The sequence below is a fragment of the Oxyura jamaicensis genome, chromosome 7 (genome assembly GCF_011077185.1).
Source record: "Oxyura jamaicensis isolate SHBP4307 breed ruddy duck chromosome 7, BPBGC_Ojam_1.0, whole genome shotgun sequence".
Classification (NCBI taxonomy): domain Eukaryota; kingdom Metazoa; phylum Chordata; class Aves; order Anseriformes; family Anatidae; genus Oxyura; species Oxyura jamaicensis.
In genome coordinates this window covers 25,468,514-25,486,702 of record NC_048899.1, presented here as the reverse complement: position 1 = coordinate 25,486,702, position 18,189 = coordinate 25,468,514, and the positions used below count along the sequence as shown (strand labels likewise).

General features: G+C 40.2%; 1 protein-coding gene across 2 annotated transcripts; it reads right to left on the bottom strand.

Moving 5' to 3' along the window:
* Positions 1-164: 164 nt before the first annotated feature.
* On the bottom strand, positions 165-18,115 carry IQCB1 (IQ motif containing B1). 2 transcript variants are annotated; one of them, XM_035331654.1, is made up of 13 exons: positions 17,916-18,115; positions 17,170-17,332; positions 15,415-15,544; positions 13,145-13,238; positions 11,992-12,091; positions 11,355-11,527; positions 8,610-8,722; positions 7,389-7,498; positions 3,376-3,518; positions 2,807-2,955; positions 2,218-2,346; positions 1,686-1,842; positions 165-642 (listed from the first exon to the last, which is right to left on the bottom strand). In XM_035331654.1, the coding sequence occupies exons 1-13, from the start codon at positions 18,007-18,009 to the stop codon at positions 413-415; spliced, it is 1,785 nt and encodes a 594-aa protein (XP_035187545.1). In that variant the 5' UTR covers positions 18,010-18,115; the 3' UTR covers positions 165-412. The 2 variants fall into 2 exon arrangements, with proteins under 2 accessions (XP_035187545.1, XP_035187547.1); XM_035331656.1 differs by having other exon boundaries at positions 17,170-17,333; positions 17,920-18,115.
* Positions 18,116-18,189: the final 74 nt, after the last annotated feature.

Sequence of the window (18,189 nt, the reverse complement as noted above, 5' to 3'; positions counted from 1 at the left end):
TTGTTCCAAACCCATCTTTATCTTGAAGCACATCACCTGATAAAACATTTTGCTATAAAAGCGCAGGCTTTCACAATGGAGTGATTCAAATAATAAGTGGAAAGCCAAAAGTTATACACTTACTTTCAAAGCAATGTGAGTTATAAAATATCCTAATTTACAACTACAGTATTTATATCCTCTTTGTAACAGCACAATCAATAGGATTTTATTGCAAGTTCACTGGAAAAGATTCTCAATAACGTTAGTAAAATGCACTAAAATACGGCCTTGGTCTCCTTCAGTGCTTTGTCTTCGAATTCAAGTATTTTCCTTCTTTAAAAACACATGCAAGTGAATGCACAGTGCAAGGTATGCATTTGGATGAGTAACAGATACTTCTGCCTGTAAATGGATTAGCTTCCACCAATAGCTAATAGGATTTCCTTCCACCAATAAACAGACTTCCAAGTTCTGCATTCAGGGCATCATCAGGAATGACATCATCCTCCACAAACTCATCTCCAAGCTTCTTCCACCACGGCCAGCGAGCATGCTTCAGCATAGCGTTGTGGGATTGTTTGGCCTTGGTAGCTACAGGGACTGACCGACTCATAAAGACAGCAAGATCTTTTTCTGTGGTCTCTGCTAACCGTGGAGCATCTGTAGGAACAAGGAGAAAAGCTTTCTGTTTTGTTTCTTATGCTGCAGTTTTATGAGTATTTTAAACAAAAAAGAATGATCGCTACTCCCCCACCTCCTACTGTCCTAGGCCACTCCTTTCCCCTTGCTGGCATTACAATTTTATGGCTGCATGATAAACCAAGAGTGGAGAAGCAATCCAAATTAAGGCTAACATGAAAAAATACATACAGAATGAGGGAAGGGAATAGAAGGGTGGAAAGCAGGACTACTTCATTCAGGGCAGTAATGCTGTACACCAAGTCGATTTCTTGTGAAACTGTGACCTAGGAGAAAGAGGAGCTCCTGGCTGCTACTGCTGCTGGATCAGGGTGACATCAGTGTAGCATTTCCACAGCTCTGGCGCAGCAGCAGCACTGCGTATTCCCTGCCTGGGGGCCCTGGCAAAACGTGGGAGTGTGCTGCTGATTTGCCAGTTCAGGGAGCAATGAGCTGCAGTGACACACCATGTGACAGGCTAAGTCATGGAATTCAGTAACTTGCTGAATTTTGTCCTGCTTGGGTGCTCTCTGGTGGCTGCAGTTTGCTATTCTCGCTCTTTCACTCCAAACTATTTGTCTGGAATGTAGCTAGCACCACACTGAATTCTATTTCAAATAAAGCCAGGCTAGTCAAAATGAAGATCTGACTCAAAATTCATAGCTCAAAGGTTTTCCTCTTCATCTAGGGGAAACAAGAAAACAGAATAAAACAAAAATGTAGAGGTTGTGTAAGATCCATTTAGAAACTGTAATGCCTTTTACAAAGCCATTGCTTTTCTTGTGAACATACCAGAAAAAAAACTGTACTAAAATAAGATGCTCCCTGAAAAGCAGGTATGTAATACTTAACCTACAGCAATACCTGTATGATTTCTAGCAAAGCCTGAAAAATCTCAAGATATGGCAAAGGAAGAAGGATATTTCAGTTTTGAAATAAGACTCTACCACAGTTCCCTTTAATTTTCTCTTTAAATTAGCTTAATCCAAATGGTAATTAAAACTATGACCAGAGCAGTCACGTACTCATCAGCAGCTCCACATCAGTGTTGACCTGAGCCAGTAACGTCTCTCTCCGCTGTGCTGCTCTCTGATCCAATTTGCTCCTCAGCATGAACTGCGCCAGCTTTTCCTGGGCCTGCATATGTAAATCTTTACTCATTTCTTCTGACATTTGGGAAGCCTGGAGGAAAATAACAGTTTGTTACCATTAAGAGCTGGTTATTTTAAACCTTTTGGGGACAGACTAGTGTCCAAAGGAACGCAAATGCTGTTAGTTGTTAACTTAATCATTTTGCTTCCTCTGAAGTTCTCTCCGAAGCTAACCATCATCACGTATATGTGACTTTCCAGTTACAGTTTGCTGTGACCCTTTTTATTCAATTAGCAGTTAAAGTCCCCAATATCCTAGTACCTTGCTCTCAAACGAGCAGGGTTAATATATGCATACCTCACAAGGCTTATCTTGATCAGAATTTATCAAGTTGAATATACTTCATCCCAACAGTATTTTACATTGCATCATTAATGGAAATTATGAAATGACTAAGAAACAGACCGGATGCAATTTGATGTAGTCATCCACCTTCTGCTGTAAAGCCAGTCTCTGCTCATCAGTCAGTCCTTTGGGATCTTTCCAAGGAGACAGAGGTCTTTTACTTCTTTGCTTTTCCAAGAATTTGCAAGCCTTTGTAAAGAACATATAAAAATACAGGAATCACAGACGAGAAGTTTGTCTCATTTTGTAATCAGTCAGTGGGAAAAAAATGTCTCAGCACTGTATCTGTTAAAGCATAACTTTAGCTACAATACTGAAAAGGCAACATACAATGGTCAACATCGATACTAAATAATGTTAAAATGCTCATAATAAATTACTGACTTACCTGTGGTGTGGTGAAATCCCAACCTTTGGTTTCAGAGTGGCAGTATTGTATTTTAGTTAGAAGGTTGTAGCATACTTTTTATCTTAGGCAGGATTCAACCCCTCTAAGCAATTTGTGGCTATAGTATCTATCATCCTCTGACTGTTTTTTGAATAAATTATGGCTAAATCAACATTAAGAGAAGTAAATAAACGGATCTTTTTAAGGCATCACTATAAGGTGCTGTCCTATCTAACATTAGAACAAAGTTTATATACTTACTGCTCTCTGAATGATGACAGCTGCTTTATACTCCTTAAGAGATTGTCTCTGCTGATGAAAACTTCTTCTTGCTCTGTACCCTCTCCAAAATCTCTGGATAGTTAATGCTGATTTTACCTCAATTTCCTGCATGTGCTTATTTACCTGACCTACAAATATGAGAAAAATCCAGTTATAAGGTCGTGGCTTGTGACCTCTCAGTAATTTACATTTTTAATCCTTAAACTTGATAATATCAAAACGCCAGCTTTTTTATCAGTTAAAAATCCCTCCTCATCAAAGGCCCAGTAGCTGTAGACTACTCAGAGAAGACTTGTAGCTGCAATGGAGCTTTTTATATATAGGGTCTCCTTTTCTCCTGTACCATTTTGAAGGCAGCATATGTCAATCAGTAGTTACTGAGCCCTTGAAGAATTAACACCTTCTCTGTCACATAATCAGGTCAGGAGAAGAGATGGTAAGACTACAGTGCAAACAGACATGCAAGATTAGGAAATACATTTGGGGAAAATGTTCTTAAGGAGACCCAGACAGTTTAATCTTTTGATATACTTTAATAGAAATCATACTCGCATGGATTATTTCCAGTAAGGCCAGCTGTCTTTCATGGAAGTGTCTCATGGCCCTCTGTCTCTGAAGTTGCATTCGCAGCTTTAGGGCCTCATCTTCCTTCTGTTTTTCTAAATGCTGCCGCTCCTGTTCTCGTTTAGCTCTGCAATACACAAAAACATTAACAATTACCTTAAGTTGTACATTTCTTAAAAATCCCTCTTTCTCTTTATGTTGAATGGTCCAGCAGCTGCCACACCAGCTGCTGGTTGCAGGACCAACCCAAGCAACAAGATGTTACCTTACCTGCAAGCTAAAAAATTATCACACTATCCATAAGCAGGAAAATTCTGAGCCAGACACCCAATTTGTTATCAAATCAAAAGATGTATTTTTACTTAGCGTACAGCTCTAAGAATGCTGAAAGAGCAATGCTTCAGGTGGGACATCCACAGCTAACATGAACTAGAACAACTGTTTTGTTTCCATCATCTGGGGAAGAGGTAAAGCAACATTAAGCATCTGCTCCAGCATGCATCTTTTCCAGTGCACCCATCAGCATGCATGGCACCTGCTTTCCATAATACATATTTTCCCACCAACTACAGTTTCTCCTTAGTCTCTGTAACTGGGTGGTGGAAAACAGGACGGAAGCTGTTTTGTAAAAGAAATGCTCTGGATCTAAAGATCTAGCCCAAACTGATAAAGGGCCTCCACCACGATCTAAGAGACCATAATCCTTTTATGACAGTAATGCAGACTTGAAGTGTGCCCACACATCTACCTACAGAGACAGATCGTGATACCCGTGACAATATCAGAACGGTCTCAAGGTCTTCAGTGCACATATTTCTGTAAGCTAGGATTGTAAACCTTTGCATGTTTAATCCTAGAAGGCAATACTATGCTTCTAAGCTGAACGATGCCACAGGATCAAACAGGATTTTTGATGCAATTTTCTTGATAAAACTATTAATAATTTTCCTTAGAAACTTCTCAGCTCCACTAGGCAGGAAACAACAATCATGTTTCATTAACTTCTCAGATGTGCACCTGTGAAGCTACCAACAATGTTTGTCAGGTATTTAAATTTTTATTTCCCTTGTAGTCTGTAAAATACACATTCTTCTTCATTCTCTGCTTCCCCAATAACAAATAAATAAAAAAATAAATAATTTGTTTCCACGAGACCACATTGACAGGGAAATGTCTCTGAACAGAAGTAAAACACACAGAGACTAAGACCCAAGCTTCCTTCAGCAGTTCATAGCACAGATGAACCTCCCTCTGATCATCTAAGTGTATATGTGCATATACATATAAATGTATATACACATACATGCAATGGTTTGATTTATGAGGCATGATTAATACCAATTATTGCTATTTTAATAGTTCTATAATTAGTTACATAAAAGGGAACTAACTTCAAGGAGAGACTGCAAGCTTTAATATTCACTGTGGAGACATTTCTGAAACCACAGCATTTCAGACGTATGTAACTTGTAGTTTAAGATCTTCTACTGCAGCTGCAGGTGAGCCAAGTTTGGAGCTTCAGCCTCAGCAGTATTTAAACGTACTTATCCTAAAACAAATCCATGTATATAACCAAACACTGACTCTTAAAAATTCTGAAGGCCTCTTGAAAGGTTTTCTAAAGTCACGCTCAGCACTCCAAACACTATATTTTTAATCATAATGCTACCTGCAGCTTTGACCTAGAAAGAAAAACCACTGGAGCTGTCCAGTCACTATATTGTACTCAGTACAATAGGACTGACTAGGCCACGAACACACGACTGTAAAAATATTAATACATTTCCATTCTTCTCAACATTAAACAAACACATCCAAGAGCCCATTTAAATGATTCAAGAACTATTTATTTAAGAAGCACGCACTAATGCTTGCAATAGTGAGAACATGACACAAGAATGTTAAGCAGCTAGTTGACTGCCAGTAGCCTTGCCACCCTCTCCCTTCTGCGTTAGCATGTCACGCCTTATCCCGTCACGCAATTTTTCTGGGCTGCGATTTTGGCTTGCAGGCTTGCAAGGTGCCCGATGGGGGCAGAAATATTGGCTCAAAGTGTACGTATGGTGCTGCAGAAAGCAGTCACAAGGATGGCATTCTTAGTATACAGCACAGAAGTTGAAGTGGTTAGTGGTCCTCAGTGGATACATTGCATCCCCTGCAAATCTTCCTGAATTTAAAGATTACACCCCAGAGAGCCCAGTATCTTCTTAATGCCAGTCTAGACAAACCACAACTGTCTGCTTTCTAACACCGTGGTGATAATACAAAGTGATTTGACTATCTGATTTGTAAGGTCTGGTCTTGACAAGGTAGTGCTTACCATGTACAATAAAAAAGACTGAACTAAACCTGCTGTGGAGTCTGTCTTCATTTAGATCCCTATGTTAAAATTCACACTAGACTTCTGAAAAGAGCTTGCCTAATATGTGCTAAAGTTACTGAAATCATACTTCAAGTAACATATGCATTTTTTATGTAGCTTCATTCTTCTGTGCTACTCCGAAGTCAGAAGATACTATTTCTGGGTCACTGAATTGACCCCACTTCTGAGAGTCAAAGATTTCAAGTATTAATTGACAACAAGGTCTTACAAGTGGCACACTGAGCAAGCCCTTTAGTCCATGGTTTCTGCAGCACTCTGGCATGACATTAAACTCCAGGACAGCTCCACATTTAATTTATGGTGGAATTTTGTAAGTTAACCATGAACCAGTTAACTGTTGTGCCAACAGCGCATCATCTTCTAAAGCCATTTACTACAATCCAGTGCTGCACTGTCCCACACTTGTAGTGTTCCACATGCCATATTTTTTTCCACACAGAAGACATACTTCTGTGATGTTTTTGTATGAGGTTTTCTCATGGAGAAAAAGTTTGGCAGCTGGGAAAAGGACAGTTGGAGCTTTTGGCACCAGAAGCGGCAGCTTGGTACTGCTGGAAAAGCACATTGTTTGGATGTTTTTGCTAAAAAAATCTGCAAATAGTTCATATTGGCATTACATTACTTTTATGTCTCAGAAAATACAGCTGACTGGAAAAAGGCATCTTCAAGATGGAGGACTTCTTGGCCAACCCAAACATTCTCTGGGATAGGGGAACAAATCCGCAGGGAAGCTCTTCCAGGAACAAGAAGGACAGGAAGCAAACGGGAACAGCCAGCACAGATTTATCACAGGCAGATCATATTTGACCAACCTGATGGCCTCCTGTGATGAGCTGAGTGGCTCTGTGGATGAGGGGAGAGCACTGGGTGTCATTAACCTTGACTTTAGCAAGGCTGTCATCAGTCCTCCATACACTGCAGGGCAGGGCTGACGCTCAAAGGAAACTCCACGGACATAGAAAATGGGTCAACAGAAACCACATGAGGTTCAAGTGGAAAGTCCTGCACTTGGGACAAAATAGCCTCATGAATCACACAGGTTGGGCACTGACTACCTGGACAGCAGCTCCCATGAAAAGAACATGGGGTCCTGGTAGATGGCAAGTTGAAGACGAGCCAGTAGCGTGCCCTTTCAGTAACAAAAGCTAGCTGCATTGGGGGCTGCACTAGCACAAGCAGAGGCAGCAGGTCAAAGAAAATTATTTCTCTTTACTCAACACTCTGGAGAGCACACCTGGAATACTGCCCATACTTTGCTGAGCCACCCAGTAGAAGACAGATATTGACAAACTGGAGGGACAGGGACTGTCCAGATGGAGACAGTTAGGGGTATGTAGCATTTGGTATACAGGGACAGGTGGAGAGTTGCTTCTTTTTTTAGCACAAAGGAAGGGAAACCTATGTTTTGTCTTTCATTAACTACAGGAAGGGTTACAAAGAAGATGGAGCCAGATTCTTACAGGCAAGCATAAAAAAGACAAGAGGCAGTGGTCAAGAGCTGTAGCAAGGAATATTCTCATGAGCTCTAATGGAAGAATTCTGACCTGAGAAAAACCAAACCAAACCTTATTAGTCTATTCTCTTGAGTGCTGTTTACAAAGCAGTGCTGTTTACCTGAAGCTCCTCTGTAAAATGGTCACTGCTTGGGGTAGTTTCTTCAGCCTTTTCCTCGTCTGAAATCCCCTCCATGCAGCCTGGATTATACAAGCTGCTTGATGCGGTCTCTGAAATTTATAAAAATAGTTAGTACAATATTTTCTTTGCATATAAAAACACACCACTACTGCTTGCCTACTTGGATCAGCCTCAATGTTTGGCCAAAAACCAGTTTTCCTATGCACTGAAATGCACAATATTTGTAATGGTGGAGGGCAGTTAAGGTCCTAAAGACAATTATCATCACAAATCCTGTATGTGCTCCAAAGGCAGCTAATCTGATCATCTGGATCAATGCTCTCTTTGATAAACAAATGCATTCAGTGCACAAATATAAAATATATATTATCTACATTAGTTAATGTTAGAAATTTGAACTTAAAGTGTCTGAAGCACTTGATATTTCAAGTGCTGATTTGATCAAAATACCTACATTATATAGGATAGAATGACATGTTTGGAGAACTAATAGCAGGAATTTTTTTACATTTGCAGTATGATCATCAGTCACAACAAACATGAAAAGAAATTATATTGTTAAATGTTATTTTTTCAAGGAAAAACAAAGCAACACACAAAACAAACACCCTGCTGTGTTTAAGGTGAAAGCAGGTCTCTACAAACATAACTCTGATTTCCTTTGAAGTACTGTCTCTGAAAAACCTGCTTGTAAAATTTTGGTAAGTTCCTAAAACATACATCTACTCTTTTATTGGGAACACAGCACAGAAGGTGTTCTTATCGAACGTTTTCTCTACATGACTTTTAATTCTATCTGAATGCTTCCAAGAATTCAGAAACCTAAATTTGTAACACTGATGTGAGATGAGCGGATACAATTGTTTTTGGTTTAGTTAACAAAACTAAATCACCTTTCCCCCTATGTTTCTGTAAGAATTCATACTACTTTGTGAATCTGGAAAAAAAAAAAAGTCTAACTCTCAAGTCACAGTCCCAAGAATCCCATACCTTAATAACTGGACAATTTCTTGAGCTCTTAAAAAATGAAAGACACAAATGAAAGAATATATAGAAAATTTTAAAAATCCACTGATACAGTGAAAAAAATAGCACGTTTTGAAAAGCTTAGACAAAGCAATATAGTAAATGCTTTCTAGACATATATAAATTACATGTAACTTGGATTTCACATAGGAAAGTCTCATTAAAATTCAGCACCTGCATTTCCCTTTTTCCACTGGATTGTTCCAAGTATAGCAAGTCCAAAAGTTGATTGAGATCCCTGTCAAATCCTTTGCCAGTCCACTGTTTACTTAAAAGCACTTTCAATCCTAAGAGAGAAGAAGCATGCAATACTAAGGCAAATTTTTCTTTTGAGGATTTCAAACTAACAATTTTCAATTTAAAAAACAAAAAATCTGATTCTATGTGTAAAGGAAGACTAGATTGACGATGAACACAATCTCTCATTTTTGGGTTTACACGTTACCAATGAAGAACTTGTTCTCCAGTCATCACAGCAAAGTATTCTACTGTGACCGTAGTTTAATATCTCCAAGTCACTACCTATTGTGTCAACATAACTGGCAGTTAAATTATCCATGTACCTTCAATGTCTCATCTGTAAGTCACTGTGAGGTCCTAAAAGGATGGCAAGCATTACAGAAATGCCAGGTTTTACAAGCACTGCTTTCATATTTTTCATAATAAAATCTATTTACTTATGACCAGAATTCATTGATGTCTTATTTGTACAGCATAATCGCACTGTGGGTACATGAGTTTCCAATCCCTGGCACAAAATGGCTTTTTCGGTGCACAATAGTTACAAAGCACACTTGTGCTCTCCTCACAACACACACACTCCCTGTACTGTGCACAGGACACAGAACAGACAGTAACACATGGTTTTTTAGATCTCTATCAGACAAATCCCAGAGCTTGAGAGTTCTGCAGAGAGTTGGAGGGGAAAGGAAGATGGGAAGCAGATCTTTATTTGGAAAGGCTCCTGAAGAACTGCAGACTCAAACAAGTTCTACCTTCAAATCACTATCTATAAGCATATTCACATACTGCGCAACTCCAAGAAATAACCCATCTTGTGCACTTACAGGATCACATATGGACCACAAAGTCCTTCATACCAACAGAAGTGGTACCTCTGTTCTAGCAGGCATGCACCATTTTGGAACAACGATGATGGTTAAACATGTGAGGTTGAGACTACAAATGGAGTCAGTCGCTGCCCTAAACTTGCCCGAACCCTGAAAAATCACAAAACTACACAAAGCAGTTCCCTCACAGAAGTCCTGTAGGTCTGACAACACATTTGCCAGTTTCTACACAGGCTACATAGCCATGTGCCCCTTCCATCCACTGATAAGCATGCCTCTAAGATGTGTCCTCCCATGCAGATAAAAAGACCAGGCCCTCCTGAAATCCTGATGTAAAGACCGTGTTGGGCTTGGAGTTGGGCGATTTAGGATATTTCCTCATTCTAGCACTTTTCCATTACTGACAGAAAGCCTGACAGAAAGCTTACACTGAAGCACCGCATACCAGCAACAGCTCTGAATCACTGTGAAGCCAAGTAACTTCAACGAGATGGCCGGCTGGTGGAAATACTTCTTTGTAGCTGCTGTTCTTCAAACCATCTACAAGATTTCAAAGCCTCAGAGAAAGCTAACATAAGGACTCTAACAAAAAGGAAAAGAAAAAAAGAGAACTTTTTCTTTTTCCTTAGCAGAAACAGGAAATATATACAGAAGATCAAGAGCCTCTAAATGAATGGGACACTTTGTCGATTCCAAGCAAAATAAAGTAGCATAACCCCTAAAGCATAGTTCTTTGATGGAGACCTGCACCTCTTTATACAATCCAGTGTTCTACAACTGGGATGGTCAGATCATCACAGCAGCTTCACAAGAATACACAGCACGCTGTCAGCCTTAGGCTCGTCATACTTCATTTCACGCTGCAAGGAAGCCCTTTCTCAATTCTGTAGGCAAAAACGTGCCAAAGCTACCCATCTGATCCAGGAATTTATCTAGCTGGTTCTGCCTAACAAGTAGTTGGCACAGCTGTAAAAAGGAGAACTGCGCCTTTTTGTCTGGCATGCCTACTTCTTATTAGCCTTTTGTCAAAAGAACAGAGGCTACACAAAACTAGTTTTGACCATCAGTAATAACCAGGATATGAAAGACTTGGCAAACATCAAATCCTTTTCCCTAGTCTCCATGGACACAACAGCAGAAGATAAAGGTGTTTCCTGGAGCTCTCTGCTAGGCTACAGACAGAAACACTTAATGGGATACTATATTACATAACGAAGAACACAGAGTAAATTAAATTACATGCATGCTCAGTCTCCTCATCTAAAAGCATCAATACAAAACAATAAACTCATTTCATGAATTCTTGGAAAAAGTTCATTCCAATCACTTGGACGTCAAAAGACAGTCAGCTCCTTGGTGACAGAACCGCACCTATCAGATAAGCAGACCCGTTAACAGCCAGAAGTTGGCACAAGTAAAACCTCCATGCTTCTGGACTAGTGATGCTTGGCATACTGGCAGATGTCTGACATACGGCTCTTACCAAGGCAGTACAGACACCCTGCTACTAGGGTCTCTTCATATCCACCCTTCACAGAAAAAAGAGATACAGAACATTGTGTAGAAAGTAGTAAAACCCTTCAGGCTGAAGGTGTCAAACTACAGCTAGATGAGACAGGTTTCCACACACACAGTCCTCAATACACAGAAGAAAATAAATCTACAAAACAGAAAGAGGAGCAGCACCTTAAATTACAGCAAAAACAAACAGAGGAGAAAAATAAAACAGCACTGCAGTTTCACTTGTATCAGATGGTTAATGAACAAGGAGAGCACTGGGTAACCTCCACCTTTGTATTTTTAAGGTGAATGCAAGGCCGAGTGGTTGGTTCCACGCATGGTTACAAACCTTCATAGCGAGTTGTGAGTAACTTCAGGAGCTGCTTGCAAGATTTCGCTATCAATAACAGCACTTTTGTAGCAGCATTTCCTATGACAGGATTGGTGGTAGATGAAAGCTTATAAACGAGCTCATCCAAAACAGAGTGAAGGATCTCTTCATCAACCTGAAGCAAGACAGAACTGGAGGGAGAGGGGAAGAAAGAATTTAAATATTAGTTATAAATTGAGCTTTTTAACAGTGACTTCCCATTACAGATGTCAGGTCAAGATTCAGCAAGTCAACATAGCCAGCTAGTCAGACCAGCGATCTGATCCACAGTGGAAGGAAAAGGAATTGAATAGTTATGTTTGTTTTATGCTGCTTTTTTTCCTGCAATGAATTGGTATTTCCACATTTATTCCAGTTAAAATGAAAAAACAAGTATTACTGACTCGGTGGCAGAAGCCTTCCTACTGTTTCAACTGATTCCCATTCCCTCAGCTTAACAACAGGATAAAGAAAATAGCCAATTTTTCCACTTCTACAGCAAAGACTTGAAAAATGCCACACTTCTTGTATATGAAATGTTCCATTTTACGAAGCAGTAACAAACTGAGTTTTATATTTAAACTTCAGAAAATCAGTAGTAATAAAAACAACTAACCTATTGACCCCCAAAATACTGTGTAAAACAGACATCATTATAACTGCTGTTTCAACATCGTCTGTTACTAGCAACTGCAGGAAGTGATCATTTTGCAGCACTGCAAAAAAAAAACAAAAACAAACAAGAAGTCACGCAATCAGAACCACAGACTTAAAAATACCATTAAACAAATAAACTTTATTATGAAACATAAGCCATAGCAAGTAAAACCAAATACTGTTTCTGTAACAAACGCCATCTTTTATAATTTTTACACTGAAGCTTACTGGAACAAGTAAACTACTTTAACAACCAAAAAAACACGTTGAGTCCTGTTTTTCTGCCTTTGGATATCCCTTAGGCGCTGGCATTGCAATGTAATAAAAACTTTAAAACCTCTGTTACACCAGCACCAGTTTCTTATTACAGCAGTGGAGTTATCACTGGGGCAACAATATCCAGAAAAGATAAGCACTTCAACCTTGACAGTTGGTCAAACCAGTTTCATTTAATGCAAGTCCACTGATGTCATTGAAGCACCATTTTTTAATTCCAGAATATCAGTATCTACATACTTAGTAATTTTTCTAGCCATTTGTGCGTTAGCTACTTATGATCCTTAAGTTGCCGTTCTGTGTTAAAAACAAATTCTGTTTTTTATTATGAACTGAGAATCAATGTGCCAACGTTAAGTTGGTTTAACTGAAAGCTTATTTTGGTCAAAACTGCTAGACAAATTTGTTAGATACTTGTAGAAATTTCTGGCACGACAACAAATTAAGAAATCCCTATTCATTTCTAGCCATTAGGGCTTGCAACGTATGTTGGTCAAATCTCTGCATATATTAACCACTGACAGGTAAGAAGAGCAACAGTACTTTATCAGAAAAACATATGTTTTTTTAAAGGTACATAATTACACATGGAAATTACAGAAGACTTTTAATGTTTATCTCCGAAAGGGTAGAAAAGGAACTCTAATATTTCCCTTTACTGGATCTTTTCCAATTTAAATATTGCTGTTTCTGCTGAATGGAATATTTTAAGAGATTGCTTTAACACCTACTCCAAATTGGAAAACTAGATGCAGTTTGGCTTGTGACTGATTATTGATACCTGTAGTTGCTCTAGACAAATACTCATGTGTTTTATGAGTTTACTTTTCCCTTACCATGCTTTGTTAGTTGAATATGCCCACCAAACAGCCAGCAGATGGCATCGGTTACTGTTTGGAAATAGCGTAAAAAATCTTGTTTTTCTTCATCCTAAACAAAACAAAAGAGAAATAGGTAAAAGCACATGTATGAATCTTCCCTGAGGACTTCAGCTTGATGCAGTAGGCGGTTTGTATATTTCAGCTATTTGGAGGCCAACTTCCCAAATGAGGTTGGTCAAACCATAGGAGACAGTCAAAAAACCCCAACAACTTGCATGTACTTCAAGGCCAGAGATCAGTCAACAACGTCTAAACTTACTAGAAAACAAGCCTTACTAGAAAAGGCTTGTTTGGTCCTTAAAAATAGTTGATAGCATAGTAGGGCTAAGACAACAAATGACAGGTTAGTACAAATGCATCACAGATTTAAATCACAAAATGGGAAATATGGTATTTAAGATTAAAACACAGAAACCACAGGTACGAAGTGGACAAAAATATTAAAATGGAAAAGGTTCCTATGAACCAGCATGGTGAGGTTTCAGAAGCACCTCCTTGTTGGAGAAACAGCAGCAAACACCAAACTGAATGTATTTGTGCTCGCTGTGCTAACACTGGACTGGACACAACGACCAGGAAGAATCCAGGTTTCTATATGTGAATACACACACACACAGTCTAGAGCCTGTATTCCAGGTAAGATCCACAGCCCACTAGAAATCTAAAATCTTGGTGTGTGGACAGCTTGGTGTGTGGACATCTTTTGACAGTACTACACTGCTGATAAATGTTATAAAGCACTTGGGTCTGGTAACTCCCATGTTGCTGAGCCTCCACCAGGTAAACTCTGGAAAGTCTATTCCTAGATCTGTGCAGTAAGTCCCAGCCACCAGTCATGGTTTAACTCTGTTTTTGGTACTTACTGACAATGAGAGAGATGAAATAACAGTAATAAGTTAAGGCATAATATTATCTGTTGTGTGTTTTGGCAGCGCATCAGTTTCTGAAAGCTATTTAAGTACTTCCCTTGACTTCAAAGGATTGTACAGAAAGCGAGGGCAGAATAAACTGCGAATCTCCACTGGCTGAGTGGGGTTTCCCAAGTTCCAATGAGCAAGCATCAAGTCTGGCTGCCCAGTCACCTCTGAGACCACAAGTTTTAAAAGCCAAAATACTAGCTATAGTATGGACTGCATTTGCATTCAAAAGTAATCTTTGCCCACAAGCATGACTCAAGTAGCATGTAGGCTGAGACATAATAAGAAAGTGTAGGGGAAATTACATATTGCAGATAAGACTCGAGTCTCCTGGGATGTCATTCAGGAAGCTTGCTTCTTATGCACTAAATGCACTTACAGAGTATTGAACAAACAGAAAATACGTCACTCTGCTGATACTTTCTGAGAAGTGATTGTGTATGTGGTGTCCTGAACAAGAAAGACTCTGTAGGAAAACTATGAGCAAGTGCAAGAAGTCAGTGAGACAGGAAATGAGATACGGAGGGAAACAGGCAAAATAAAAGAAATTATCAGAATCCATGAAGTTGGTTATTTTTTTTTTCATTTTGGGGGTCCTGTTTTGGAACTCAGAATGTTTCAAAAGCATGAGGGAAAATAGCAAGGCAAAATCCTTCTCTGCAAAGATGGAGAGTAATGTGAGAAACGTTCATATCCACTAAATCCCTGCCTTTAAAGCCTGCCTTTAGGGTTCCCGACATGCTGGTTCAGAAGCAGTAAGCATTTTCGGAATTTTTTGCCAATTCCACTGAAGAAGTTCTATTGCAAAACAAACTTCAACATAACCGACTTAAAGTCTTAAGCCTTCCTAAAGCACACTTTCTCTGTAAAGCTGAGTAAAGCAGTGAGAACAAAGCAGTTACAAAGACTGAACTAATTATATGCAAACTTAAAAAGACACTACCATGACTGGGATGCTGTCTTTTGTAAGAACAAACATCTGGGATTTTATTCTCTACCTTGCTGTTCTATTTCTTCTGTCCTTTACATAATCGGAATCCCCCTACCCCTTTAAAAATTCTGACAAGTAGTAACAAACTCTCTAAAAAAAAACTTATGGTAACAAACTAGTTTTGGCACATGTAATGGACTGAACGCTCCACAATGACAAATTTCAGTTTCAAAGTTCCAAGGCATAAAGAAAAAGTAATTTCTGGAAAATAAGTTTTCATAATACAGCATCCCTAGAATAATATCCTGCTTATACAACACATGAGCTTGAAAAGCTTACAGAGATTCTCTGCTCTTTTAACTATGAAATTTAAATACCTTGACTGCTCGGATAAATCGTGCTTGTAGGCGTCTTCCCAAAAACAGCAGGTTGTCTATAGCTGAAGGAAGAAATTTTGTGTAAAATTCCTCGGGATCTTCTTTCACCTCTAGTCCTACACAACAATGACTGAAATGGAGAAAAAAAAAAAAAAAAAACACACAACTGAATAGTCAAGGGCCTGTTTGAACAGTTTTGAATAACGTTATGTCACCAGAGAAGGAATGCTTCACTGGAATGGGACAATTCAGCTCTGAACAACAGTTAACTGCTGTGACTAGCTCCGAGGTAGCTGCCTCCGAAGGAAGAGTTATCACTGGCAGGCTGGAGACAGCAAGTGTAATACCGCTTACTAGAGCACGTCTCAGTTTAAAACATATCCAAGGCACTTTTGCCTTTAGCTTCATAGGATCTGTTCAGGCTTGCTCCACGTTAGGGAAGGGCTCTGATGGTCATAAGGTAAAAAAGCAAAGGCAAACAGAAACTTGATAAGGGAAACCTGATGAAGGCAGTCCAGATCAGGCAGCAAAACTACGTATAAAAATATAACTCGGTACAAAAAACTGAGTGAGTCTGTCTACAACTTCCCTCTAACTGGGGAATACATGTGGGCTGGAAATCAGTTCTTCAGATCTCTGTTTTCTTATTTTACTTACCACAGACACATTGGTCATTTCTGGAAGGCTGTTTACAAGAAAATGCAAGTTTTACAACTGGAAAGATTTTCAGTTCTGTACTCCACGCTGATACAAGTGCAACAAAAGTATTTTCCTAGCTTCTTATGAATTTTGCTTTCTGACATCTTATCTAATCTTTGTTAGCTTTTTGTGAATGCGTACACGTAAAGCTCTGCTTACCTAAGCCCTGCGACAGCACATTCTAAGCACAAAGCTGAGATTGAACTAGTTGCAAAAGGACATTTTTACAGCTAAATAATTTTTTTTTTTTTTTCTGCAAACTGGAGTAGCTTATAAGAGATTATTTAAATCTCATGCAACTCTGGTGATAAATCTTGCATCTCTTGGTGAAATTCTTCACATTAAAAATTCACACTGCAGATATGGCATAAATAAAAGATGGTTGCCTAATTGCTTCATGCCTTAGAATCTTGCTTTCTTGTTAAGCCAAAATCAAGTACAACTTGGGAAAAATTTAAAACTTACTGTTTTTCCTGACTTTAACAATTGAGTTTGTATCATTGGGGATTGGGGTTTAAAGTTGTCTTACTAGCTATGAATTAAACTTCATCTTGCCATTCTCACAATATCGCTTCATCAAGCTCTCTAGTCTGTAGGAATTGTGCCCTCTATTATGTTTAAAAAGTAAATAGATATTTAAAAATAGATATTTAAATGGAGCCAAGCCAAGCTGTGAGTCAATCAGATTTTTGCAGGATGAAATAAAAATAAATAATTTTTTTAAAGTAAGTGCAATTCAAAATTAGCAATCACTTGGCAAAAACCGAGACCTACGTGAGCACTGACCATAGAAAAGGTAAACCCAACACAAAAACTGTTCCCACCAAACGGTTTACCCAGCTCAATGAAACCCAATGAAAATGAATTAAACAGGGCCAATTAGGCTATGCCTGACCCCTCTGCTCTTGACTGCTCCCTGCACTTTAACCCTGGCCCTTCCTGAACAACAAGCCTTGTTCTGGATGGAAGCCAACGCATTACAGCTTCAAAAGAAAAAGAGCAAGATGAAAGGCCAGCAAGAAAACAAGAAGAAAAATTCTTGGCAAGTTTTTTTACCTCAGTATCTCTGCTAGCTGGGCAGCAGTAGCCCAGCCTCCACGCACTCGAGAGTAGTCTTGTCTAAGGACCAGCATGCAGTAGTGAGTCAGATCGTAATGGTGTATGTCTTGCTTAACTTTTTCGGATTCTTTACGTCCCAGAGAAGGACTATTTAAAATTTCTGTGGGAAGAAAGCACGAGAGTGGCAAAGGGAAGCATTAGATTCTGATGTACACTTTGGATATTTTTTTTTTCAGAATACGAGGTCATTTTAAAAATGCCAACAACAATGTATGATATTGCATCAGTGTTTTTCAATCCTACAGCTACAATCTGCTTGTAAGATCCCATGACAATTGGGAAGGGTAGTTGTATTTGGCTTTCCCCCTTGTCGTTACACATCCAGTAGTAAGACACGCATTATCTGGGACACAGCCCATCTGTATGGATTTCCTAGGCCGGAGAAAACCACAACCGCTGCGAAACGTTTGGCTCCCTTATAATTACGTCCCGATTTAGCACAGGCCCTAACTTGTCCCTGCCACTTCTACGAGCAGCGGCTGGGCGGCGAAGGGAAGGAAGGACGGGGGAAGCCGCACGGCAGCCGGGCATCGCGCTGCTGCCTTCAGGCCCGGCCACGCTGGCTCCCCCCGGCAGCAGTGAGGTCTGCCCGAGGTCCTGGCCCCACCAGCACGGGCCTCACAAGCCCGGTGAGGCGGCGAGAGGCCTGCCCCGCTGCCACCCCTCTGCGGCGGCGCCGTTACCCTTCAACGCCAGCAGCAGCGCCGGGACGTCCCGCTCCCTGCTCTCAGCGACCCGGGCGGCTACGGCCAGCACCCGGGGGTCCGCCGCAGCCATGGGCGGCGGGGGGCGGCCCGCGGCCCGGAGCCTGGGGGCTGCTGAGCGGAGCCGCAGGGTCCCCGAGGAGCACCCCCAACATGGCGGCCGCGCACTGAAGGGATCCCCGCTCCCGCCCCACGCGCCGCGCAGGGTCACCCCACCTACAGTGGGGGGGGGTGGGGGGCAGGGGGATAAGGG